This window comes from Pleurodeles waltl, chromosome 11 (assembly GCF_031143425.1).
Source record: "Pleurodeles waltl isolate 20211129_DDA chromosome 11, aPleWal1.hap1.20221129, whole genome shotgun sequence".
Classification (NCBI taxonomy): Eukaryota; Metazoa; Chordata; class Amphibia; order Caudata; family Salamandridae; genus Pleurodeles; species Pleurodeles waltl.
Window position 1 is genome coordinate 922,108,022 of NC_090450.1, and position 26,847 is coordinate 922,134,868.

At 40.1% G+C, this 26,847-nt stretch overlaps 1 protein-coding gene across 2 annotated transcripts in view; it reads left to right on the plus strand.

Annotated features, from left to right (window-relative positions):
• KNTC1 (kinetochore associated 1) overlaps positions 1 to 26,847 on the plus strand; it is a 495,394-nt gene that overhangs the window by 89,437 nt on the left and 379,110 nt on the right. For both annotated transcript variants that reach the window (XM_069214955.1, XM_069214954.1), the window contains exons 14-24: positions 90 to 133; positions 258 to 323; positions 438 to 513; positions 6,584 to 6,709; positions 6,956 to 7,045; positions 8,907 to 8,972; positions 16,084 to 16,145; positions 19,686 to 19,797; positions 23,229 to 23,372; positions 25,396 to 25,452; positions 25,536 to 25,637. In XM_069214955.1, coding sequence (XP_069071056.1) covers positions 90 to 133; positions 258 to 323; positions 438 to 513; positions 6,584 to 6,709; positions 6,956 to 7,045; positions 8,907 to 8,972; positions 16,084 to 16,145; positions 19,686 to 19,797; positions 23,229 to 23,372; positions 25,396 to 25,452; positions 25,536 to 25,637 — 945 coding nt within the window. The remainder of the gene's footprint in view (positions 1 to 89; positions 134 to 257; positions 324 to 437; positions 514 to 6,583; positions 6,710 to 6,955; positions 7,046 to 8,906; positions 8,973 to 16,083; positions 16,146 to 19,685; positions 19,798 to 23,228; positions 23,373 to 25,395; positions 25,453 to 25,535; positions 25,638 to 26,847) is intronic.

Sequence of the window (26,847 nt, forward strand, 5' to 3'; positions counted from 1 at the left end):
AATTCTTTGAAGAAGTTAGATGAAATGGTTAATGATAGCTGTGTGTTCAGAGGTGTTGTTATTCATCTCTTTTGTTGTCATCTTTCTAGGACACAATATATCTCTTGGAAGGAATCTGTCAGAGTCAAGAGAGGTATGTAAATCCAATTTTTTGCACGTTAGCTCATCTTGGACTCTAAATTTAATTGATGTTAATCTAACGGTATTGCAGTCTGACTGAGATTTCTGTCCTTGATTCCTTCCTCAATTACGTGTAGTTCAACTGAACGTATAATTTCCACTCTTGTGATGAGGTGTTTGACAGAAGCGCTTCCAGAAAACAGGTACTTGATTGAAAAAATCATTAAGAAAATTGTTAGAATTTTAAATCAGCAAAGAATATACCAGAGAATAACCCCCGGGTGCACCTGCACACCCGTTCCTTTATTTTCCTGTAGGTTAAGTCGTTTGCTGCATAAACACAAGTTTGATGAAGCTGAAAAGTTTGCGATTCAGTTTGGCCTGGATGTTGAAGTGAGTGATGGCCCTTGTCCATGTGCACAGAGATTTCATATTAATTAATATCTATGATGGGTTGGTCTTTTGTTACGTGTTTAACTTTGACACTAACACACACTCTTTCTCCACCTTCCCCTATACATTGTGTTCACTTGTTCCTGCAAGCTGGTAACACAACTAAATATCTTATCCAACCACCCCAAAGTAATAACTGGAGGGGGCTGTTGATTAAAGTATTATATGGGAGTGGATAGGAATTGCAATTTTAATATCCCAATGGCTCATGAAAAGCATGATTCCTGTTCCAAAAGTACATCCAGCTAAAGTTTTCAAGTTGACAGTCTGTGTCTGGCACAATAGCCCCTTTTGCACTCATAAAAATCCATGATGAACTTTGTTCCAGTGTCAATTTAAGATATGCTCTTCAATTACTAGAAAAACACCAGGGTGCTGTCCACATCCATCAACATGTAATCCTTCCTCTGAGTTTCCTTTGCTCATGCATGCTATCCTCAGAAGCTTGCAATCAGTAACTCTGTCCTCACAAGTAATAAAGCAATAGCTCTCCTTATTTGTAGAGTTTTAAAACATTCTCTTCTAACTGGGAATTGTTCGGGTGACAATAGTGGAACTGTCATTGAGTGGTCCAGTCAGGCTTTGTGCAGGTATTCTCATGGCCCAAAGCAGATGAACCGGGGATGACAGATGTCAGACTTGCACCATATTAGGCCAGGTTATATGATTCCCACTCATAGTGATGGTATAAAGCCTCTCAGTGGCACAGTGAGTACCCTTTCTGTTGGGTGTGTGATATGTAGTAAAGGAGATAATATTATGTATGTAAAATAGTCCTATTGCCTCCATCCTGGTTGCCAGTTCAGAAAAACTCCTGGTGTATCTTACTCGGCAAGCACCATGGACACAGTGGGTACTCTTTCTGATGGGCCTGTGGTGTGATAGTTATGGAGAAACTACTATAGCCCAAAGTCTCTAAAAATTACTGTTCTCCACTGGACAAAATTAAGTTCTTGCAAGTTAAACTGCTGTCATCCATGTGGTTGAAATCCCTTATTGGTGCCTCAGTGCACCTCGGCGAACAGTATACTTGGTTCGAACAGCCTTAGAGATAGTCCACAAGTGGCTCAAGAAGACCTAGTGCCAGTTTGTCCAGCTATTAAATATCTCTATTAAGGGCATTCTTTTTCAATGGAGGGCATAGTATCGCTCTGTCTTAAGTGCAAGGGTAACTCCTCCCTTGCTACCCATTCTGAGCATAACAAGGAGGGGGCTTTGCAGGGTTGCTCCACAGGCAGCACCTACAAATGCTGTTCCTCTGCTCTTGATTTTCCCTGGTATTGTAATGTTACCCTTACTCATTGTAGGAGGCTGGCCTGGCTTGTAGTGGGTACCAAGGGGTACTTACACTCTGTGCCAGGTCCAGTTATCCCTTGTTAGTGTAGAAGAGGTGTGTCTAGCAGCTTAGGCTGATAGAGGTAGCTATAGCAGAGCAGCTTAGGCTGAACTAGGAGACTTTATTTTTATGACAATATGCCAAAAGTATCTCAATGAGTACCCTCAGTATGAGGATGCCAAATATACACAAGATATATGTACACAATACCAAAAATATGCAGTAATAGCAAAAGGAAGTAATGCAAGCAATGTAAAGTTACAGTAGATTGCAATAGGAGCACATAGGTATAGGGGCAACACAAACCATATACTCCAAAGGTGGAATGCAAACCACAAAGGGACCCCAAACCTATGTGAGCTTGTAGATGGTCGCTGGGACTGTAAGAAAACAGTGAGGGTTAGAAAAATAGCTCACCCCAAGACCCTGAAAAGTAGTTGTAAAGTGCACCTATATTCCCCAGAGAGCACAGAAGTCGTGATAGGGGAATTCTGCAAGGAAGACCAAAACCAGCAATGCAACCAAAGTGGATTTCCGGACTAGAGTACCTGTGGAACAAGGGGACCAAGTCCAAGAGTCGCGACAATGTTGAGAGTGGGCAGATGCCCAGGAAATGCCAGCTGAGGGTGCAAAGAAGCTGCCACCGGATGGTAGAAGCTGTGGATTCTGCAAGAACGAAGAGGGCTAGAAACTTCCCCTTTGGAGGATGAATGTTCCACGTCGTGAAGAAGCTTGCAGAGGTGTTCCCACGCAGAAAGACCGCAAACAAGCCTTGCTAGCTGCAAAGGTCGCGGTTAGGGTTTTTGGATGCTGCTGTGGCCCAGGAGGGACCAGGATGTTGCCGCTTGGATGAGGAGACATAGGGGGCGCCCAGCAAGTCAGTGAGCCCTCACAGAAGCAGGCAGCACCAGCAGAAGTACCGGAACAGGCACTTGGAAGAGGAGTGAACCAGAGTCCACCCGAAGACACAAAAGGGAGTCCCACGACGCCGGAGGACAACTCAGAAGGTTGTGCACTGCAGGTTAGAGTGTCGGGGACCCAGGCTTGGCTGTGCACGAAGGAAATCCTGGAAGAGTGCACAGGAGCCGGAGCAGCTGCAAATCACACGGTACCCAGCAATTCAGTCTAGCGTGGGGAGGCAAGGACTTTCCTCCACCAAACTTGGACTGAAGAGTCACTGGACTGTGGGAGTCACTTGGACAGAGTTGCTGAGTTCCAGGGACCATGCTCGTCGTGCTGAGAGGGGACCCAGAGGACCGGTGATGCAGTCTTTTGTTGCCTGCGGTTGCAGGGGGAAGATTCTGTTGACCCACGGGAGATTTCTTCAGAGCTCCTGGTGCAGAGAGGAGGCAGGCTACCCCCAGAGCATGCACCACCAGGAAACAGTCGAGCAGGCGGCAGGATCAGCGATACAAGGTTGCAGTAGTCGTCTTTGCTACTTTGTTGCGGTTTCGCAGGCGTCCTGAGCAGTCAGCGGTCGATCCTTTGGCAGAAGGTGAAGAGAGAAGTGCAGAGGAACTCTGGTGAGCTCTTGCATTCGGTATCTAAAGAAGTCCCCAAAGCAGAGACCCTAAATAGTCAGAAAAGGAGGTTTGGCTACCTAGGAAGGAGGATAGGCTAGCAACACAGGTAAGAGCCTATCAGAAAGAGTCTCTGACGTCACCTGCTGGCCCTGACCACTCAGAGCAGTCCAGTGTGCCAGCAGCACCTCTGTTTCCAAGATGGCAGAGGTCTGGAGCACACTGGAGGAGCTCTGGGCACCTCCCCTGGGAGGTGCAGGTCAGGGGAGTTGCCACTCCCCTTTCCTTTGTCAAGTTTCGTGCCAGAGCAGGGTTGGGGGATCCCTGAACCGGTGTAGACTGGCTTATGCAGAGATGGGCACCATCTGTGCCCATCAAAGCATTTCCAGAGGCTGGGGGAGGGTACTCCTCCCCAGCCCTGACACCTTTTTCCAAAGGGAGAGGGTGTAACACCCTCTCTCTGAGGAACTCCTTTGTTCTGCCTTCCTGGGCCAGGCCTGGCTGGACCACAGGAGGGCAGAAACCTGTCTGAGGGGTTGGCAGCAGCTGCAGTGAAACCCCAGGAAAGGTAGTTTGGCAGTACCCGGGTCTGTGCTAGAGACTCTGGGGATCATGGAATTGTCTCCCCAATGCCAGAATGGCATTGGGGTGACAATTCCATGATCTTAGACATGTTACATGGCCATGTTCGGAGTTACCATTGTGACGCTATACATAGGTAGTGACCTATGTATAGTGCACGCGTGAAATGGTATCCCCGCACTCACAAAGTCCGGGGAATTTGCCCTGAACGATGTGGGGGCACCTTGGCTACTGCCAGGGTGCCCACACACTAAGTAACTTAGCACCCAACCTTCACCAGGTGAAGGTTAGACATATAGGTGACTTATAAGTTACTTAAGTGCAGTGGTAAATGACTGTGAAATAACGTGGATGTTATTTCACTCAGGCTGCAGTGGCAGGCCTGTGTAAGAATTGTCAGAGCTCCCTATGGGTGGCAAAAAAAAAAATGCTGCAGCCCATAGGGATCTCCTGGGACCCCAATACCCTGGGTACCTCAGTACCATATACTAGGGAATTATAAGGGTGTTCCAGTATGCCAATGTGAATTGGTGAAATTGGTCACTAGCATGTTAGTGACAATTTGGAAAGCAGAGAGAGCATAACCACTGAGGTTCTGGTTAGCAGAGCCTCAGTGAGACAGTTAGTCATAACACAGGGAACACATACAGGGCACACTTATGAGCACTGGGGCCCTGGCTGGCAGGGTCCCAGTGACACATACAACTAAAACAACATATATACAGTGAAATATGGGGGTAACATGCCAGGCAAGATGGTACTTTCCTACACTCATACATTCTTAAACAACCTTGGGCTGCCAATCAGACATTAGAAGTGCCTGTCACCCATCGTAACGTTCCTTACATTATCACTCTTTTTCTGAAGGAGATACGTCATCCTCCTCCTAGACCTCAATACTTGTGACTCAGGTATATTCATCTGAGTAGTTATCCTACTGCATTGTACAGCTTTGAATACACACAAATATAACTGAAAGGAAGATGGGTCTACAGGACTTTTCACTGTAGAGTCTGATAATGCTGTTTTGCATCTTTAATCCTGGAAAACATGCCGTTCCACATGGATGTGAGCTTTGCCTGCACACAGTTTTTTTTTTTTTAACAGCAGGTTCGGGATGTTATATAATATTTTGATCTCCATTGTTGCAGAAGAAATTCTATTTTTTGTGATATACTTCTCTTTGCAATTCTTGATGTTGGAAGATGTTCCCGTTCAATTTATTACATTTTCCCGTCTTTCTTGTTAAACACTCATATTGCTAGTTACCTACCTCTTCTGCTATCTTTAAAGCCTAAAAGTAACAACTTTTATGGCAGAAGTAGAAGTACAATTTGCTGCTGCCAATGGCCTGTAACCTCATGGCCTGCTATGCAGGGGCAGAATACACCCTAAACTAACGGTGTAGATGTATCCCTGCTGCTGGTCTGTTATCAGACATCTCTACTTCCAGCGGACTCGAACATAGTCTATTTCACTGCAGTAAAAAGGTTAAAAAAACATACAGGGCAGAGTGGCACTTATTTTCCAGTGTTCCCCAGCCCCACGTTCATGTTGCTCCTCCGAGCAGTAGAGCCACTAGCTTCAGCAGTAAAACTGCTCTGCTGACGCTGAAGTGCTTCACTGCTTCACACTGAGGCGCTCACAGTTGAGAGGCAACAAAAAAAACTTTTCAAATTATCAAATACCAGTCCTGCTTATCTCTAATTTTTACTCTAGAATTGTGTGTGCTTGAGTTAACTTCGAAGTTGGAGTACCAGTGTATTTGACATTTTGCCTCACCTGTACCATATTATTTGCCATTGTTAGTATCATGCTGTGACATCTTGAAGAAAAGATTAATTTCCCATGTTATATACTGGGACGTGTCTTTCTCAGATTGACCTTAATGGGTGCTGTGGTTACACCCCATATGTTCCCACGTCCCTAATCTTAAATTCTTTCATCTCACTATTCATAATGTCATTGCCTGTCTTGTTGGTCAGGTGATTGTCTACACAATAGTTATTGGCTTGGTACTAACTGCTGCAAGTTACAGGTTGGTGATCGGCTTGGTACTAAGTTAAATTCCTTCATACATTTAACAACCTTCAATGCTGCTTCTCCTCACGGTGTACCACATGAAACTCCCAAACACTTCCTCATACCAGCAAATTGTATCCAGTTTCTTACTTTGAGGTATGACAAGCCATTTAAAGACATGCATGTGGAGGATGAATTTGAGTTCAATGGACTTCTCATGTGAGTTTGTTTTTGCTTAAGCCACGTAAACTCATGGAGTTACGGGCACATTTTTGCTTGTTTGTGAATTGTGGGTAGAATTAAGCATCTGTGGGAACTACTTTTAGACTGTTCTACTATGCAAACCTTTCTCATCTTTAAGTTGGAGTCTTAGGGATAAGTGAGCTAAGATCACTGTGGTGGGAAGGGATTTGTTTTCCTGACGGCCTTGGCTAGGAGGGGAGACGTAACCAGGAACTGGCCTTTTAGCAGCAGAGTATTTCTAATACATTCATTTTCTCCTCGCTGATGCAGCAGACTAATTCTCTTTTTTTTCACAATTTTATCACAGCTTGTTTATAAAGTTAAGTTGAATGTTGTGTTGGAGAGCCTGGCATCAGCATCTGTAGGCAGTTATGGTCAAGCCGTCTGGCAAGAGCTCGTCAGTGAAGCAAAAGGAAATTTGTTGAAAATAAAGGTAATAATATGTGATTTGTGGAGTACATAGTGCCTATAGTTAACTCAATGGTATATTAAATTTATTTTTCATGTTCTCTAGCTGTTTGGTAAGAAATGTATGTTTAATGTATAAAATAAATGTTAATACATAAAAAGAATAGATGTTAGTGCCTATTTATGCATTTTACTGAGGTTGTTGGAAATTCAAAAATTGGAAGTGACAAACCTCATTGATTCTTGTCCAAATTTTTCTTTTGTCAATTAGGATGACCATTTTGTTGTGGAGTACTGCATCAACGCCCCATGGCCAACCTATGAAACTACTCAGGAAATGCTAAATTATGCCAAAGCACGAGTATGTACATATTGTTCCACTAACTTATGAGAGACACTTATTTCTTTCCACAGGAAGTACTGCTTTTTGTGTTCTCATTTTGTGGGCTGTTCTGAAGGTGTTCTTAGTTAGTACTAGACTAATGACAGTTGTGTGCATGTATATTGCAGTTAAGTTAGCTGGAAATAGAAAATGTGCTCTCTAAAACATTTACAGCAGTAATTTACCAAGAAGTTAGCACAATCCATTAAATAGTTGCTAGCCTGTTCGTACTTACTTTTGGTACACATTTCATTTTACTGTATCAAGCCTATTGTTATTTCATCCAGCCCCTGATTTATTACATTTAAAAAAGATTGAAAATAATAATTTTATTAATTAACTATTACTCCATCTTCTGCCTTGAGGATGGGTATATTACTTTACAGTTCACAATTGGTTTAATACGTACCTTAATTATTGTTTGTTATCCTTTAATTTATTCCACTGGCCACACTTTGTAGCTACAAATGTGATGAGTTCAGACTCAGATGACAGGAGTATTGCTCTGGAAGCGAAAGGTAGTAGGTTTGCCCATCTTCTAAAGTCTCTCAAAGGTACCATATCGGTGCATTCCCAGACCCTCTCTCTTCACACCCCCATCCTCTCGAAATCTTATGAACGCTGGCAGCCACTGCTTTTGTCCCTGGCTTCCTCTAATAAATCTTGAGACTGTTACAGATTCAGTACCTGCTTCCTTCTTACTAGCAGGAGCAGTAGACATCAATAGTTTCATATGATGTATTAAGCAGTTGCTGTTTTAGGTGGGAGATATAGAAAGGGTTGATGGATGGTGAGATGTTGAATAAAGGAAGGGCAATACAAACCTTTATTGAATGTACTTATTTACAGTGTCAATTTAAAGTCTATTTCGAACACACAGCGGTCGGCTGTCTTGTTGAGCCATCAGAAAATCATTGTGTTTCCTTTCTGAAATGACTGGTTGTCTTTTAAAACAAGACTGCTTGGCTTCTCAAATTGGGATCTTCTGGACCCTAATCAAATGATCCTTTGGCTCTGTGACACCCATAAACCAACAACATGTCATCTACCTTCAAATATTGGGTATGGCGGCATCATCTAATGTGCAGTACATCTGCTTGCTGTAATATTTGCCTTTTGAATTCCTTAGTATTATGGTTTGCCAGGTTTCTGTTACCACCACTATTTTAGGCACAGATAGACAAACATTCTATAGAGTCCCTTAAATATGCAGACTGGCTGATGATGTGACATTTATGGCACCTATGGTTCATGATTGATCTAGCAACCAGAATTTGCATGCCCAAAATGGGAATGTTGCCTCATGTCCATGAGGGAGAAATCCCTGTCATATTTTCAGGCTATCCACATAAGATATATTTACACACCATGCGCTTGGTAATCATTCACATACTCGTTCATAGTGACAATTTTGCAAATATTTGGCCCTTATGGACCATCGCTTGACTGCCTTGGCCTAGTGGGCAACTGAGAGCAGGACATCTGTGTCCCAATCCTAACATTTTCTTTTTAACAAAATGATGTGCTTTCTGAAATACTACATTTTCAGCACAGTCCCCTTGTTTCCTAAAAGTGAGAGTCCGTAGAATCAGCCTGAACGCCATTATTAGGTGCATCCATTTTTTCTGCAAGGAAACACTAAAAGTGTTTCATTTTGTGGTTTTTTTCTACAGCTCTTCTTTCACATATACAATGCTAAAATGAATAGTTGATTACTAAACAAAATACTAAAAATTGCTCTTTGTATGGTTTCAAAGGGCAGCGTTTACTTTATACTTTTCATAACACATGGTGAGTGGCTTTGTGTTCACGTCTTTTTCTCCTTAAATGTTCACTGCAGATTCAGAAAAAAGAGGACCGATCTGTAACTACATTGCCTGATGAAATTCCTGTCTCTATAACTGAGGTGAGTCTCAAGGATAACTGTAAAATTGATGCCGACTGTGAAACTTGACTGTGCTGCTAAGTGTATTATTTTAAAGAATGAAATTTTGAACCATCCATGTGTAGAAAATGCAAACTAGGGATTAACTATTACGAAGCTAACATATTTCTCTTACGTTTACAGGCATTAGTCTTAATTCACTGGTCAACATAGATCTCTCAACCTCTGTAGTGTTGATAATTACTTCGTTTGCTCACCTGTTAGTAATGCCCCCTTTTAACAGCAAGTTATCTGTCTTCACAGGATAGGAATTTGATCCCTTAACTAAACATCCATTGCAATATGTCTCTCAAAGTAGGTGATGTCTGGTAGCTGAGTTAATCACTGCAAAGCCAATAAACTGGAATTCTAATCTTGACTTTCTCACTTAGCCAAGCTGTTTGACACTGGTCAAACTATTCTGGTCTCCAGTTATTTGGCTGCTCTGCATGCTAGGACTGCTGGTGCTTAGAAACAGATTCAACCTTGATATTGAACGCTGTCTGAACAATTTACATTTATTTAACATAACTATTAAAACAGATGGTACCATCTGGTGAATTTGTTTTGAGGTTGCACCACTTTCCTTGCATCTTTTTTTGCAAAATTGTGTTTACTTGTTAATGTTTTTGCTTCTCGTACGTGAAGAAGTAAGATTTCCAAGTGCACTCCTGTTTCCCAACATTTACCCCAGCACATTATCCAACTGAGCACATTTTTATCTACACCATGAAATTATTTATTTTGTTTAAAAAAAAAAAAATCCCCCTGCAACATTAAAAGAGGGGCTTGTTTGAGGCTGTTTCACAACCAAAATGCACACTTACTAAGTTTGTAGCACTCAATTGTAAGTTAGAAAATTTGGTGGATAAAACACAGAGAAATGTTTGTAATTACTCTTGAAGCTACCACTCTGTGGCTGCCCACTTCATTCCTGGAGGTTACCCTTCATTAGGTAATGTTCATGTTTCCACACTCAACACTCAATTTACGACTGTGGAAAATTCACCATACCTTCAGATTTGCTACTGTAGTTTGTCAGTGCAGATGTCGGCAGAGTCAGATTTATGTGCATAATGAAGCGCTCATACGCGTTTTGCAACCTATTTGAAATTTAAATGTAGCAAAAGAATCCGAATACCATTCTCAAGTAGTAGATTCTGAGTGAGAGAACAGTCTGTGTGCCCTCCTGACTTATACTCTGGGTCTTTGGTGTCTTTTCCAAACCAGAGATTTTCAACTACTGTCCACATTCATTGAGGGACAGTCTTAGTCAAGAAAAACTTCCTCTCAGACATATGAGACCAGCGAGCTTTAAGGTTGGTCTGTGATTACTAAGGGTTCCCTAAGTTTAAATAGGATCCTGGTGCTAACTGAAGTTCTTCAGCTGTCTTCAGTAGGGTCATGATGTGCAGATACAGCGGTTCCACAGAGGCCAACAAAGAAAGCTCCACTTTTCTGCTGTCAGATATGAAACCACTTTATGCTTTTATTCTGACCTGTGTGTTCTTTCGCAGTTTCTAAGGGAAAGCATTCTGAATTAAACATTGTGAAAATGACTTGCAGCATGAACTGAGATTCATGCGCCCTGAGAGATCCTCTAACATGTAACATTATTAAGGCACAGTAGCACATTCTCGATCTACGTGCCCCTTCATGTGGACCTAGAAGGGACGTTAGTAAATGAAGAACTTCTTGGTTTCTGGTCAGCCTTGAATGAGGCACATGATGTCAGTCTGAAGCTTCCAAAAGTATGGATAAGCAAGCATCAAGACAGTTTTGCTTTGTTCTACGCAGTCCTATCATGTATATGTGTTTTGTTCCATGCTAGTTCTTGGTCTTGCCACAGTGAGTGTCTGAAAAAAGATGTGGTAATAATGGAAAATGATTACACCTGAGGGAACCCAGGCTCTGGGTGCAATGGAACTTGACATTCATAAGTCCGCTTGTTACACAAGTGCAGCTTTTGGAAAAGGGTATTTCGTTCGTAACTAATGATGCTTCTACCTGCAGATTCCTCATCCTTTTACTATCTCCAGGCGCCAGACTTGATTTAGAAACTTTGCTGCCTCAATCCAGCTTCTCTTGCAGCACAGCTGTGTAGTCATAAAGAACCATCAAAAGAGCTTAATAAAGGAGCCTTTCAGTCTCCCACCAATACATTTCTTCCAGCCCCATTCCTGTGCTTCCAAAGAATTAGACCAAATCTAGGTGAGCAGTTTGAAACCTTTAGTTCTAAATGCATTAGGTATGAGTTAATTGGGAAACATTTGTATTTGAATTGCCTGTGAATTGTGGTAAGCTGATTAGGCCTTTCAAAGGTTTGAATTTGTACCGTAAAATTCACAGCATTGGCAAGTGCTTAACTCACAGAGCCATTTTGCTACATCTAAAGAGGTAAAAAAATAAAGATTTTAAAAACTGCATTTCTTCCTCTTCTTTTTTTTTTGTATTTTTTGTATTTTTTTTTACAGCCTCATAATAGCATTAAATTTGAATTTGACCATATGTTGTCTTGCCTTTGCCATAACGTCACTTGGGCAAACAATTGTATTCTTCATTTAGTCCTTGTGAATTTGGGTGCAAGTCATTGTTATCTAAAGTTGTGAAAATGATTGAATTTGAAACTTATTCCTTTAAATTAAATGTTTTTCAAATTCAAGTTTAAAAAACATGCACTTCAAAGTAACTGTCTAAAACCTTTGTGCTAGAAATTGTGTTTCTGGTTGGCAGAGGTATGCACCCTGTCCAGGCAGGAACCACAATCCTTGTCAGCGTAAGTACGATACACACTGAAAGTTAACCTGTGCTCCCCCACTGGTACCTTGGCACAGAGCAGTCAGGCTTAACTTTAGAAGAAATGTGTGAAGTATTTGTGCAGCGCTTCAAACAGTGAAGGCACCATACAAAAAGATATCATACCGATTTAAAAATATAGACCTTAATTTAATGAACAAAGCAAGACCAAAATGACAAAAATCCAATATGTAGAAGTCGAGATAATAATTTTTGAAGATGAAACTTAGTTATAGTGCCTAAAACAAGCCAACCTGAGGCTATCTGGTCACGCTAGACTAATCAAAATCCAAAAGTTTATGCCAACCCCGATGGAGCACAGGTTGGATACAGGCCTAGGTAAGTCCCACTGAAGTTCTATCTTCTCAAAAGTTGAACCAAGAGTCCTGTTCGCAGGGGAGAAGTTCACCGTTGGCAGGGAAAGCATCACTGGCAGTGGTCCACGGGTGCAAGAGTCGGCCGGGCAGCACAGGCAGGCGGACTGGAGCCTCATGGTCCCGAGCGGAGATGCTTGCTGTGTGACAAACTAGTAGCGGCTTGCACTGATTCTTCTTGCGAGCACCACGGTTCCAGTGCAAACAGACCCATTTGCAGTTGCGAAGAGCCCAAAAGCTTGATTTCAGGAGTCACAAAACCACTTCGAAGGGCCCTGGACCTGCAAGGTGCCTCTTGGGGGTCAGGAGCTTGTTGAAGATGTGTCCAGGAGCCAGAAGAGAAACAGCTCAACACAGTGGCAGTCCTTGCAGCACCACAGCAGTCCTTCCTGGCATAGTATCCACAGGTCCAGAAGTATACTGAGCTGGTGGGGTTTGAAGTCCAGTATTTATACTTTGGTGCCCTGGTTCTTGAAGGTGAGAGAAGCTTCTAGACAGTGGCTTTGAACGGGAGGGACTCCCCTTCCTCTCCTGCCCTAGCTCCAAGCTCTGGCTGGAGTGATAAGACAAGGTTGTTAGGGCTATTGTGTGTGGACAGAGCACAGTCCATCCTCGTGTAAGTGTGATGTTGTTACCAACGTCTCCCTTCCAGGCCTGCCCTGGATGGCCCATCAGTCACAGTTTCCTTTGTACGTGGCTGTCTAAAGGGAATGCACATGCCCAGCTGTCACCCCACCCCACAAGGCTAGGAGAATTTACAGAATTGTAAAAATAAATCTGACTTTGCCATTAAATATGATTTATCATTACAGTCCCAATGATACTAAACATGATAGGCTTGCCCCTTCCCAATCAGGAATTACAGCTTATTAAAGGTAATAAAAAATACCCAATATTACCCTATGAGAGGGGTAGGCCTCACAGTAGTGAAAAACAAGTTTGAGGGTTTTTCACTACTAGGACATGTAGAACTTATAAGTACTTGTCGTACCTTTTAATTACACAGCACCCAGCCCTCTGGGCTACATAGGGCCTCCCTTAGGGGTGACCTATGTCATGAAAGGAGAGTTTAAGGCTTTACAAGGGGTTTTGAATACCAAGTAGACATGACCGTATAAACTGCACGCACATCTGCAGTGGCATGCCTGAGATATGTTTATAGGGCTACTTAGGTCAGTGCTGCAGGCCCACTAGTAGCATTTAATTTACAGGCTCTAGGAACATGTAGTACACTCTTCTAGGGACTTATAAGTAAATATAACAGTTGTGGATAAGCCATTGTTACCATGTTTTAAACAGAGAGCACATGCACTTTAGCACTCTTTTTCAGTAATGGTAAAGTTCCCAGATTCCTAAGCTAATAAAAATAGGTCCAGCACAAATGAAGAAGGAGAGGCAGATAGTCAGGGGTAAGACCACCTTAAGGCTGACAGTTCTAACAGTATGCATAAAACTGACAACTCAATTAACCATCTTGCGTTTCGGCGTTTTGCCAGCTTCAAGGCTATCCTTCAGATGCTGCTTGTACCCTACAGGCATTTTAGACTTTACTTTCTCCCTCATTCGGGGCCCATAAACAGTTTTATTTTCTGCCCTCTTGCAGAATGACGTGGTGTCCTATGGCCAGTGAATTGGTGTAGCCAGCTTGAACTTGACCAATGCTCTCAATGTAGCTCCACCCATGGCCATAAAAGGCAACGTTATAGTTGAAAACTGAACACATCTGATTCTTAAATGAACTGTTTGACTTTGCCATCCACCTTTCCCTTCCAGTGATGATATATTTTTCAAATGATCCTAGACCATGTAATAGTGTTTCTGTTTACACTTCCAGCCATAAGACTCCAGTATGCTATCATTTTCCGATGACCTGAGTGTATACTGTGGTCTGTCTTATGGGTGGAGCTATTCCACAACTTTCAGACATTTTGGGAAATTCTACTTGATATGTATTGACAGCAACTCGGCTGCAAACAGATGACACAACTAAAGTTCACCGCTAAGGCACAGTATCATTTGTTTCAGGCCACCACGTTAAGATGACTGCTACATGAACCGTGCAGTTTGTTCCAATCATTACTAGTTTGTTCTGCAGTTATTGCTGTGCACAAAAGGCCTAGTGAGCCAAAGCCATACACTTTCATACTGTTCTGATGTGGATGGACATTGATGCATAGCACGCTGCCCTGAATGTTTTTCATTGTTCTAAGGAGCAGTGATTAAAGAATTCAGCATAATCATTCTTTAAGGCCTGATGTTTAAAAGTGCTGCTTTCTTGTCTTTTGTTAGATCAGCTCCCCATCAGCATAAAGAGGCTGAGAGAGTGTTTTCTTCAGCCAGTTATAAATAAAATGGCCTTTTATAGTAAGCAGCAGCAAACCCCTGAGGACTTAATCGACCACTAAGAACACAAGTTGACCTACAACCGCCCAGAAAGCAACAACCAGGCATCAAAGGAGATAACTAGAAAGAAAATGTTATATTTATCTCATGTTGTCCCATCAAGGGAGAACATGGGTTGAAAAACGAATTCTATAGTTTTCGAAGATGAGTGTACTAATTTAATTTTCCACGATGAAACCAGAATCTGATGCTCTCAACATTTCCTGTTCCAGAGGGAAGACCAATGCAACTCAGACAATCTGTACTAATTTCCCAACTCATTATTTCATTAGCTTTAAAGCTTTTATAATTCAGGACTTCTGCAAGTGTGATTTCTACCCTGCCTCTTTATTAGGCATCCACCCTACATTTTCCTCCAATGCACAGTCTTGTAGCTCCTGGCACAGAAGTTCACTCAATATGTAAAATGTACATTTCCTTACCTTAACTAAACAACCAAGAGCCTAGCAATATCTAGGATTACCTTATGAAGGAGACCAAAAGCGATTGGTCACGCGTTTAGGTTTAAGATAAGCAATCTTTCTTTAACTGTGGCTTTTGATTATTATTACAAAGACTATCACAAGCTGATGATCACTCACTAGTTATGATCACTTTACTGTGAACAACATTGCTGTACAATTGGTCGTAGAGTGTGTGTGTGTGGGGGCGGGAGGGTTTGACTTTTTGGGAGTGGGATGTGCACTTCAGTGCATGCAGTAGCTTTCTTAGAGCAACCTAATTGTAATCTTAAAGCAGATCTGTAACCATATATTTATTTTTGAGGTTTTGGGTAGTGCTTGCTAGACCCAAATGGGAACAAAGTGTTTTATACAGGTGCATACATTTTTCATTACATAGTATTTGGCAGACAAAATAACAGCACAAACCTTAAAGTACCAAATTATGCAAATTAGCTAGAGATCCCTGGAGGAAAAGAATATATTTGTCAGGTAAAGAACCAGAAGTTGATTGCATACTTTTTGTCATCAGGTAGGTAGAAAAGTACCACAGAGGAAGAAGTGTTATTCAGAAAAAGTGTTTATCTGAATGAGCTGTGCCAAGACACCAATTTAAGATGGTTTTCTGGTGCGTGGAGCTATCACATTTCATTCAGACCACCTCAACTATGACCTTAGATCAAGAGAAGTTTAAAAAAGTCCATAGTATACAGGTGAAATATGAATCGAAATGAAAAAGAAATACAACTTTTATTCAGGGTAAAAAAAAAACTGCCTCTGCTATTCCAAATAACGGATCGAGTTCTCACAGAGATCAATGATATTTGGTCAAGTGGATAAATTTGGCATAAGTTTTCTGTTTTCTGAGGTGTAGTCCTTTATACTCCTAGTTGACCAAGTTTCCTTTCTCAACTTCCCCTTCTCACTATGGTACTTCTTTTGGAACTCGTTAAACAGTGAGACATTTTTTAGGGTCCTGTGTTAGAAACATATGCAGATTATTTATGCTGCTTTATGATTGGCGATTATCTTGCACTCTCTGTAGCTAGAAACTCAATATTTTTCCTTCTGATTATACAGGTGTTAAGAGCTCAAACAAGGCTAACTACATTTTATGGAGCATTTGGTCCAGACAAATTCAGGTTTGTATTTTACTCTCTTGGCATTAAAATGCATATTTCAGTAAGGTTTGTAATGTACCCAATGGATTTGCATCAAGGTTTTCCCCCACTTGTGGTTACAATTTGAAATATAGTTTTATACTGTATCTTGGATAATGTAAAATGCTAAACATTTTATCTGTTAGGGCTTTTTGTTTAAGTCTCTAAACTCATGGTGCTTCAAAAATGATGTAGCCATGTGGATGAATTTTGGGCCTCCAAAATAAGATTTGTGAAATTCTCCACATATTGATTTCAGCTGGTCATTTTACAATACTGTTAGATAAATGTCTAATTGAAAAGAAAATAATTTTTTCTTCTGGTTAGAAAACCTTCACTGAGTGGTGGTTTGGGCAAAGATGAGTAAAACCTACTCAGGTAGCAACCAACTCTTTCGTGTTGGACCACCAATATTTTACTCAATGTTGCATTAAGGTTTTTTTCACTACTTCCTTTCTGCATTCTGTTACTCCTGGTCTGTGACTAACTCCATGTTAGATTATATAATGCCTTGTACAGTGTTGTTTCTGATGATCGTATTTAGATGTTTGAAGAAGTTTTGAACATTTCTGTGTGCCTGGGTTTAATGTTTGTGTTTTCACTCATCAGTCTGCTATTCCTCTAATTGATGTTATTTTTTTGGCTGTGGGTGAGGGCTAGTATTTAGCTCTAAAGCCCTGTTAAGTTTTAAGTATCCAAATGGCATGGCACCTTTTACTTTTGGATGATATTATTCTTTTTGTTCCAAAGAGATTTATAATCTGCTGATATCCACCTGTTTCAAATTCCACTTTCTAAGTGCAGAAAAATAAGTGACTTCTGAGCCCGATAATGTGGAATTCAGTGCAAAAGAGTTCATAATTTCAGATTTAAATTTCAATTCATAGGGTGTAGCCGTACACAGAAATCAGTTGTGCCACTGAGAAGCTGGGTGTTACTGGGTGGATTGGTAATTCCAGATCTGATTCACCAACAAATTCCCCATTCCTTTGCACAGTTTCCTCTGGTGTTTTTTTTCAGCTGTTAAAATAATCAAAAGCCTCAAATGGAGAAGGCGGATCACCTGTATTTCCATAGAGCTCTTATTTCCAATGGGTCCTGTAACATGAGTGACCCATCGGAATTAATGGGCCACTAAGGAGAGCCCAGATACTGAAGTTACTGGATTTAAGGAAGTTTTCATATTGCATTAAGGCCAGCATTGTTACTTCAGGGCCTACTGGCCAACTCCTTTGAATTTATGGCTGTGTGATTTCCTTCACCTATAAATTAAGATCATAAGCCTCTTGTTCATCTAACTATTGAGGGGACTTGTCATGGACTGAGTGTTGTGGGGTGGAGTACCTTCATTTTATTACCCAAATAATGATGATTAATTGCCGATATTGAAATTCCAAACGCATTTTAGTAATTTTAGAGACTTTTTCTTTGAAGGTGTTTTCAACCTTAATTTTGGTAGTCAAATATACCAGAAAGTAAAAGTCCAAAAAGCATTATGTTTCCATTAGAGTTTTTAACTCAATGATCTCTGAGGGAAACAAGAGGTTATATGTGTTATACTTGTCTTGACCTTAAGGGGCTTCACTGGAACTTTTTCACCACTTACAGATTGCAATTAATTACCCAACTGCTGTGGTAGTTTGCAAGCTTGGTAGCCTAGCTTCGCCTGCAAGCTGACCTAAACCTCACTGAAATTCCCTGTAAATTGTATCATATCACCTGGCCCGGAAGCTCACTGTAGTCTAAAGACTAGGGAAGTTGTTGGTGAACAAAATCTCACCAGTGCTGCATGACCTGATTCACCAGAACTAATCTGGCTTTGTTCCTGACCTTTGAATGCACCAAAGTTGGTTAGGTGAAAAAGAGGGAATTATCAAATGGTCAGAAGCTGCAAATACAGCTATTAATTTGGAGTAAGCACACTCAGTTGAATTCTTGAGTGATTGTGTGAGACAAGAGTCTCCTGAAATTTGCTGTTACTAAACTCCTCCGAGTAACATTAGAAGACGAAAGCAAGACACATCGGTTCGATTCTCGATTTTAATGTATCACAGCCTAAAGTATAAAAGAAACACGATGGTCCTCATTACAACCCTGCGTCGCTGTGGTGGTCTGACTGCCGCCAAAATGGTGGTCCAACCTCTTTGAGGGCAGTCTGACCGCCACATTATGACTACGGCGGTCGTGCTGCGGTCGGACTGCCAGCACCGCCAGTTCTCCAACACACGGAGAGTCTGGCGGACCTAATCCGTCAGGGCAGCGCTGAAAGCAGTGCAGCGCTGGGGATTACGACCTCCCCTCTCCACCAGTGTTTACATGACGGAGCACCACCAAAGTAAAGGCTGGCGGAGACGGAGTGCCCCCCCTGGCCAGCCCGGTCGCATAGTTCACCGTCTGCTTTGCAGACAGTGAACTTTGCGACTGGTGCACCCTACACACCACAGCATTGCCGCTGTCTCAATTATGAGCCGGCGACAGTGTTGTGGGCTGTTTCCCGCTGGGTCAGCGGGCGGAAACTCTATTTCCCCCCCGCTGACCCCACTGGAAACTCGTGATGATGCCCATGGGAAAGCAGCTGCACTGACGGCAACCTGACCGTCGGGACATCGGCGGATGGTATAAACCATCCGCCGAAGTCATAATTAATTACCCCCCCCCCATATGTATTAAACAGGATGTGTAACAAATTATTGCCATATTTATATTCATGTAATCACTCCAATTGTAACATATCTAAATATGCACTACATTTTGTTTATTTCTTAACTATAGAGATTCCATTTGTGAATCTCCACTATGTAACCGCAGATTTCCCCAATTGTCCCTCTAAATGAATAAAGTATGCTACCTCAACTAGTAATGCCCAAATGTATCAATAGCTCTTGTCACTGTGAGCTGTTCTGTAAGTTTGGCAATGATGGTGGTACGGCAGCATTGTAATTAGTGTGAAAGTTCTATAATTTTTATGATTACCATATCAAACTGTTTGATTACAATTGAAAATACATAAAAACTTTAAAAAAAATAAGTCTTCTAAGCGTGATATCATATTGCGACCCTGTAGAATAATCTCAAGAAGAACATGTGCTAAACAGCCTTTTAGTCTTTTTGATTATGTGGCTATAAGTTGTTTGTTGCAGTTCGAAAGATTGCTTATGTCTTTTTTTCAATGTAAAAAGTGTTGCTGATGTAGCAGATTTATCTTTTTGATTTTTGTAATCCATCAAACTTGGAGACTAAGAAAGCATTGGATCATATTTTATAATTCCTCCGGTGTTAAGGAATGTGATATGACATTAGGATAAACTAGCAATATACATTAAGAATGTTTGCACATCCCTTTGCCATTTTTTTCATTCTTTTCTATGTTCTATGGCTGCACCATGCAAAGAAAAACTACATAAAGCCCTTTCCGAATTACAAAGGTTCTGAATGTCTGTTCAAAAATATGTTTACTTATTTTCTAAAAAAATGCATTGATTTGAATGTTCTATAATTTCTTTTTTCTCTATTCCATTTTAGTGGAATTTCCTGGACTGAGTTTTTGAACAATGAAGATGTGTTCAGTGAAATTCTTGTACAACTCGAGAAAGGGAGTTTATCATGTGCACAGTATCTCTGGCTTAGGAACGAGGTGAGAAAATCATAAGTTGAAGTACACATTTTTTTATTTTAACAGTGTGCTGTTAAAGCCTTACATTTTTGAAGAAAACCTGCAGTTTGTGAGGCTTTTTATTTTTAGCATGAACAATATACACGTTTTGACATTGTGAGTGAAAGTTAGGCTATTGAAGTACATAATTGGGAATTCTGCTAAGAGAGTTCATGTGTTTTATTTGGCTATCAATGCCAAGAAAGTTGCATTGTACGTATTCCCAGTAGGGCTGTTTTCCTTAATTTTTATCTGCAGAACTCGTCTCAGTTTGAAATAACTCTAGTTAAGGACAGGTGATTTGTTGACATGTTTGCATGAAAAACTATTACAGAACAGGTTGGGCCAACAAAGTTTCTTTTGGACCACCACTCTGTAAATTTTTTCCCTGTAGTGTATGAATTAAGTCTCCCATAATCTCCCACTCCTTGTTGTTCCTGTATACCTCCTCACCCTACACTTCCTTTCCATGGTGCGCTGGTCTTTAAATGTGCCCTCAACTGTGCAGAAAGACTTATAGTTTTACTTCTCAATTTTTTACTTTAAGCTGTAAACAATATTACATTTATATTTTTATTCCAATTATTTGTTAGACACTAATAGAGTATCTGAATTATTTGTTTGTTGTTGTTGCTGGGCCCTACATCCTATTTATTTTATATATAATTCGTAATAGAGATATCTGACCTAAAATATAGTTTGATCCACAATGCAGAACACTTAAAAATTGGCTATGATTAATCATAGAAAGCCAGCTTATTGTTCTGATGGCTGGCGCAATGTTTTATTTTAAAATGAAAACCAGGGAGCCTGTTGCATTCTACAGGCTCTGCAGCTATTCTCGTCAGGGAGTTAGATGCTGCTCAGACAGCCATTCTTAAAGGTGGGCAATAAGAGCGTCACTTGGATCTTGTTTGGGAGGGTAGAAGGGAAAAGTCTTAGAAAGGAACGGGAGATGAAAAGGGAGCTTTTAGTGAGTGGCTAGATTCTTTATAGAATGCAGTAGCCAGGACAGTTTGTTTCCCATTGAAAGGGAAATAGCATAATCTTTGTGTAAGTCCTTGAGCAAAAGATGATAACAGGAGGATAAGTTTAGTATGCACAAGAAAGTCCCATCCACTCTTCTCGTCTCACCCTCAACGTTATTCTATGACCCTGTTACATTCTAGATCAGAACATATTGGCTATGTTCTGCCTATGCTTGAAATATACCATTACTGCATAAATAAACCTAGGATACTACACTTTGCTATTAAAAATTTAAAGGGGAACAAAATCCCTGGACCTTGTCGGATCCCATGGCTGTTTAGGTTACACCTTGTTCTAGGGGCACCAAACCACACAAAGATATTGAATGCAGGATGCAATAAACCTCTTTTGCCTTGGTCATGGGATAATTTATCATAATCCTCATATAAAAGGATAGACAGACGTGATCCTCTTTCATTTAGACCCTTGTCACTTATCAATGCAACTATAACAGTTTTGTAGAGGATTTTGGTGTCCTACGATCTCAGATGAGCTATATAGATTTCACCTGTTTTAGTACAGTAGAACAGACATTAAACTTGTAGCTGGTAATATCCAAATATGCAGTCACTAAGCAAATCCTATTTGTGCAGAATTCCTGAATTTAAAATTATGTGATTTACTTTTGCTAACAAGGGCTTTGAATAATCCCTTCAGACTTTTTGCTTAAGATGCATTCGCATTTAAAGGCAGCCATAAAAAATAAAGACATAAAGCAGAGTATCTGAGTGGGTAGAGATTACAAAGGGTTTACTGGTGGGAGGTGTCTTGACACTTCTATTGAATCTATATATAAATAATTTGAATGGAGAGTTACAGGAGAGCTTCCAGGGCATACCAAAGGTAGGAAAAAACATTACCTCTTATTTAATATGTAGATGAAGCTGTCAAATATTCCAAGGTATGTGATTTATAGATGTTCACTGGTATTATTAACTAAATGTAAAAAAATGAATACCATGTTCTTTGGTCATAGGACAAAACCTAAACACATATTTTGGTATGTACAGTCTTCAACATTATTATTTTATTTGTCGATAGTCTGATTACCTGCTGAATTGGACCCCACTAATGAATGAGCAAGATTTTCTCAAGTAAATGGTGTAATATGCAAATTGGCATCTTTTATACGATTCAAGCTGATTGACTTTGTGATGAAAATACATAAAAGCTTTCCGCTGGCACTGTAATGCAAATTCAGGAGAATGGTGTCTGGAAAAGAGTTCCGTATGAACCCCAAGTATTGTCCAATTATCAGGAACTATTTCCGCCACATATTGAAATTGAAGTCAAGGTGGCACCACTTTGTTTTGTTTTTTACTGTGGTTGAATCTTAACTTAACCCTCACATCTTATACTACAACATGTTCTATTAAGAGAGTGTGTGTAAAATCTATTGATTAATGACAAAAAAGCAGTATCCTCTTCTGGTACAATCAGTAGTTTTCTTTCCACATCATTATTAACCAAACAAGACAAAAATAATATTCTCCAAATTTTATGAAAGGAATTGAAAAAACATCTGTGAGTTTACGGTTGCATGGAATCATTTGGAAATCAAGGGAATTACCTGCTTTGGGAAAAACTATGGGGCATCTGTTAATCATCTGAGGAAGGATATTCATTGTGTATAGCTCAGTGTTGACGTCTACCTTATGACTAAATCCTCCATAAATGTGACTCTTACTCTGCAAACTACAATGCATTTTTTAAAATGTTTTTGTACTCTTGATAGGAAATTAGGAAACAGTATTTAAATGCAGCCCTGAAAGAAAGTGGTATAAGACATTACGTCCCTGCATTTTTGTTTTTTATTACTGTTAAATTGTCCCATGGAGTGCTTTTCAGTTTGTAAAATTTAAAGCAGGACACTTTAGGAAAAGTATTTTATTCTAATATCATGAAATGACAGAATTAAATTGTATAAATATCAAATAACCACTGTAAAATGTTTTGTGTACCTTTGATGTTGTGAAACTATTTGCAAATGAGTAAATATTTACAGTTACTAAAATTACTGTGAAAATACTGGTGTATTGATGCTTAGAATATTCTTCTCTGGCACAAAAAGGGGTCGGACAAAGTTTGTTGTGTGGAGGGCTTTTTGACTCGTAGAGCTCAAATTTTAAGCTTGTCACTAAGAGGTGGGCATGATAAATGAATAAAAAAAGTTCATAAAACTATAGTGACTCTAATTAAAGATAAATGTCAAAGCTGAGAATAGCCAGTAAATGATATAGGTAATGAAACCACCACACCTTACCTTCAATAAAAGACTGTATAGTTCAGTTCAGCCTTTTAATATATGTTCATTATTCACATATCATTTGTTTGCAGCAGTTCTGAGTTTATGATTTTTGGAAACACTTGTCTCTCTTCCTTAGGCAGAGTTTGAAAGCATGTTTGATGAGAAGATGTTGGCAGATCTACTTGGTGTGATTCCAGCTAATGTTCCGTCGAGAGAACTGGGTCTCTGGTTTAAAAATGTCCTAATTCCCTTTGTAAGGAGAGTTGTGCCTAAAGGACAGGTAATTTATGAATTAATATGTTTACTTTATTGAAAAAGTTAATTGATTGTTTCCTGTGTAGATTACTTTGATTTAATTTGTGCTGTTGCATATCAAACCTCAGTTGCTTCTCTATATGAATTAGTTTTTGTTTCCTTCTAAATAGTACTTAGCTTTATCAAGGTAAGAGTAGTAGGATGGTTTTCATTTGCTTTAATGTTTGTACTGTAAATTCCCAGTGTTTTTATTGGCCTAGTTTGCCTTGTAACTCCACTTCCTTCTAGTACACCTAGACATGAACCTTGGTTACCATCTTTCCCAAGCTCCTTTGTGTTCTTTTGTGAGGTACTGAATCTTAGCTTTCCATGTACTTTTTTCAGATCAAGTCAGTAATTTTCTTTTTTTTTGTGGTGCCTACACCTTTTTCCCCTCAGACGTCTGAATAACTGTTTTACCTTGGGGTCTATGCACAATGATGTTTTTGGCTTAAGTTATATTTATGCCCAGGGATGTACTGCATAGGGGAACCTGGTCTTGTCAGAATAAACAGATTCTGAAACCTAGTTGCTAAACACTCACTGGAAAAAGAAAAGTCTGACTCCAGCCACAGGTGCTGCTTTCTCAATCACTGCCTACCCAACTGGCATCATCCCTCATAATTCAGAAGCTATTTGTGCTTTCCCCGTTATCCTATTTTGAAATCTACGTCTACTGTCTCAGCCCATTGTAATCTCCAGCCATTTAGGTCTTCGGCAACACAAACCACTAGTCGCTTTCATTATTCTAACTTTTAGGATGCTATGTGGCCATGGTCTGCTGTTAATGGTCCCTCACATTTGAATGCATTTTCCTGTTTCAGATGTGCTTCCATCTGTTAAGAATAAAACCCAGTGACTTCTGGTACACATTTCCCTGACTTGCTAAATCCTTCTTCCCTGTCAGAGAAACTTAATTCAGACATAGATTGTAAAGAAGAAAATTTAAACTTGGTTGGTCTCACCTGGTTCATCATCATCACCAGTCAGCAGTTCTTCGATACTTGTGCTGGTTTGCTTTCCAGATTTGTATAGGTAGCAATAATTATTACACAACTGTTATTGCTTTGAGGGAGTATAGCTCTTTGCTGATGCAGTGTTAAATGCTTTCAGGTTGACATTACTTGTTAACCAAAACATAATTTTAACCGATGTAGCTCTTGAAGCTCGCTGAAATATGTTTTGGATTTGGAGCATAAGCAGAATTCTACTTGCATGCCTTTCAGCGAGATCATTTACTGTGATGGAAAATATTGTCTTTCATCCAAGGACAGATTGATCTTGCATTGCTATTGCTTCGGCGAAAGCCTTGATTAGAGACACTTAATATGTTTTTCCCCATCCTTCTCGATCATGATGCAAAGATAGAAATTATTTTTCATCATTTCACTGGCCTTCCATTGATCATATACTTCCTGAAATTAGACAAGTACTCCAGTGCTTCATAGAAATGATGTGAGAGATGCAAGTCCATGTAAGTGATGATGTTGCTGAGGTAGTTAGCAATGAACAAGGGAATTAAGACAATTCTGTAACTTAAGGATTTGAACAATCTGCATTCTTTATCCACACTGTTAAAGTCACTATTTGCTGAAAAGAGTAAATTTTGAGAAGGTAAGGCAAGAATAACAGTTGAGATTAATTGAATAAGTAATTAACATCTATAGCTAGTGACTCAATATTAAAACACACCCTTTGCTCCAAAGGCTAGCTTAACTTCTAAGAGTGGGTCTGTTGAGCCAAGAATACGTTTGGAACAGAAACAAGAACTGGGGTACACTGGGCTACTTTCCCACCTGCTACAAATAAAAAAAATAGACTTTACTTCCTCAATATAGTGAAGTGTCCCTAATCATATTGATTCTGAAAGGACTTGATCATTTTAAGGAGCTTTTTTGAAATGATAGCTAGTGCTTCTGTGCAAGTAAACTATTAATTTCACATATTTTGGCTAAGAGGTTTGTTGTGATGCTTTGTGCACAGTTAACATTATTGTATTTTTCTTACAGAGAGTCATGGCGAAATGGTTGGAGCATAGAGCACGAAGCCTTGAATTGACTGACAAGGTGATCACATATCTTAAAATAGCTTGTTTTGTGAAAGATTTTAATCTTGCTCATAACTTACTGATTGTTAAATGTTTTATTAGGCAAATTGGCCAGAGAATGGACTTGAGATGGCAGAAGTGTATTTTACATCAAAGAATCCCAGTGATCTTGGCTTGGCATCTTCCTGGCTTTGGATCCCTATGGTATGTAGAATAGTAATATGAACATCATCAGTAGGTGGTCAATTAACTTTGAAGCTTGTTTGTATGCACAGACGTCTAGCTTAAATGTAGGCTCTCGGTTTAAAAATATTTCCTAATATTATACTTGACCTAACTAAAGTAAAAAAACTGTCTTCTATGACAAGAGAAACATTTCGTCGATATGCCTAGACTGAGAGCTATGGTGTGGGAAACAACAATTTGTTTGCAACAACAAGAAACACCAGGTCATATATAGATAGCATTTTACTCACCTTTGGGGTATGCCAAGAACATTCTGTGACTGACTGGTCCACTAGTGCACACCAGAAGGTTTACACATTGTGGATGTATATATACATATACATACATTCTAAAGATACTGAGTCACTTTGCATGGCCACAGTTGCTCCGGCAGGTGCTTGGCAGGCCAGGCTCTGCTATTACACTTTAAATTGTATGGTATACTGTTCTCTTCCAGGGGATCCTCATCAATAGTCATAAACATTGAATATTCCCGCCCTCGTGCGGGGACCCCGGAGCATACTTAAAATACACACATATAAAAGTATGAAATATGCACCAAAAAAAATATGTAGCATTTTTAGTAGACACATTTTCATACTAAACTCATATATGTGTGTGTAAAACAGCAATGCAGAATATAATCATAAACAGGCGAAAATGTTTTATTTCTATGGAATTATTATTTATTTATTTTTTTAAACAGTCCTTTTCAAAATTACAATAAGAGAAAAACTTTCCAAAGCCCCATAGCTGGGCCCAGGGAAAGAAGCAGTAGCAACATCAGTGAAAAAAGAGAAAAAACTACATTGAAAACAATGGAGCATTATTAGCCAATGGGCTGCATGCAGGTTAACACAGGAGAACCATAAAAATTCTGGCACCATGCCTTTAAGACCCTGAGCACCTCCAGTATCCCACCATGCCTCAGGGGTGAAGGAGAGGTGACAGTTGGTTCACAGTTAGGTCAGTTCTTTTTTCCGGCTTCTTCTGAGAGGATCCTGGAGCATTGAGCTCTCAGTTTTTCTCAGAAAAATACTTCAAAAAAGTGTTTTTTCTGCTTTCACTCAACATTTTACACCTTTGTCTGAGTCAAGAGACTTTTTCCTGACTGAAAAATGTCTTATCTTTTTGTGAAGTGCCCTTCCTGTGGGAAGAAGGCCCAGTCAGATCCACACACTCTCTGCAT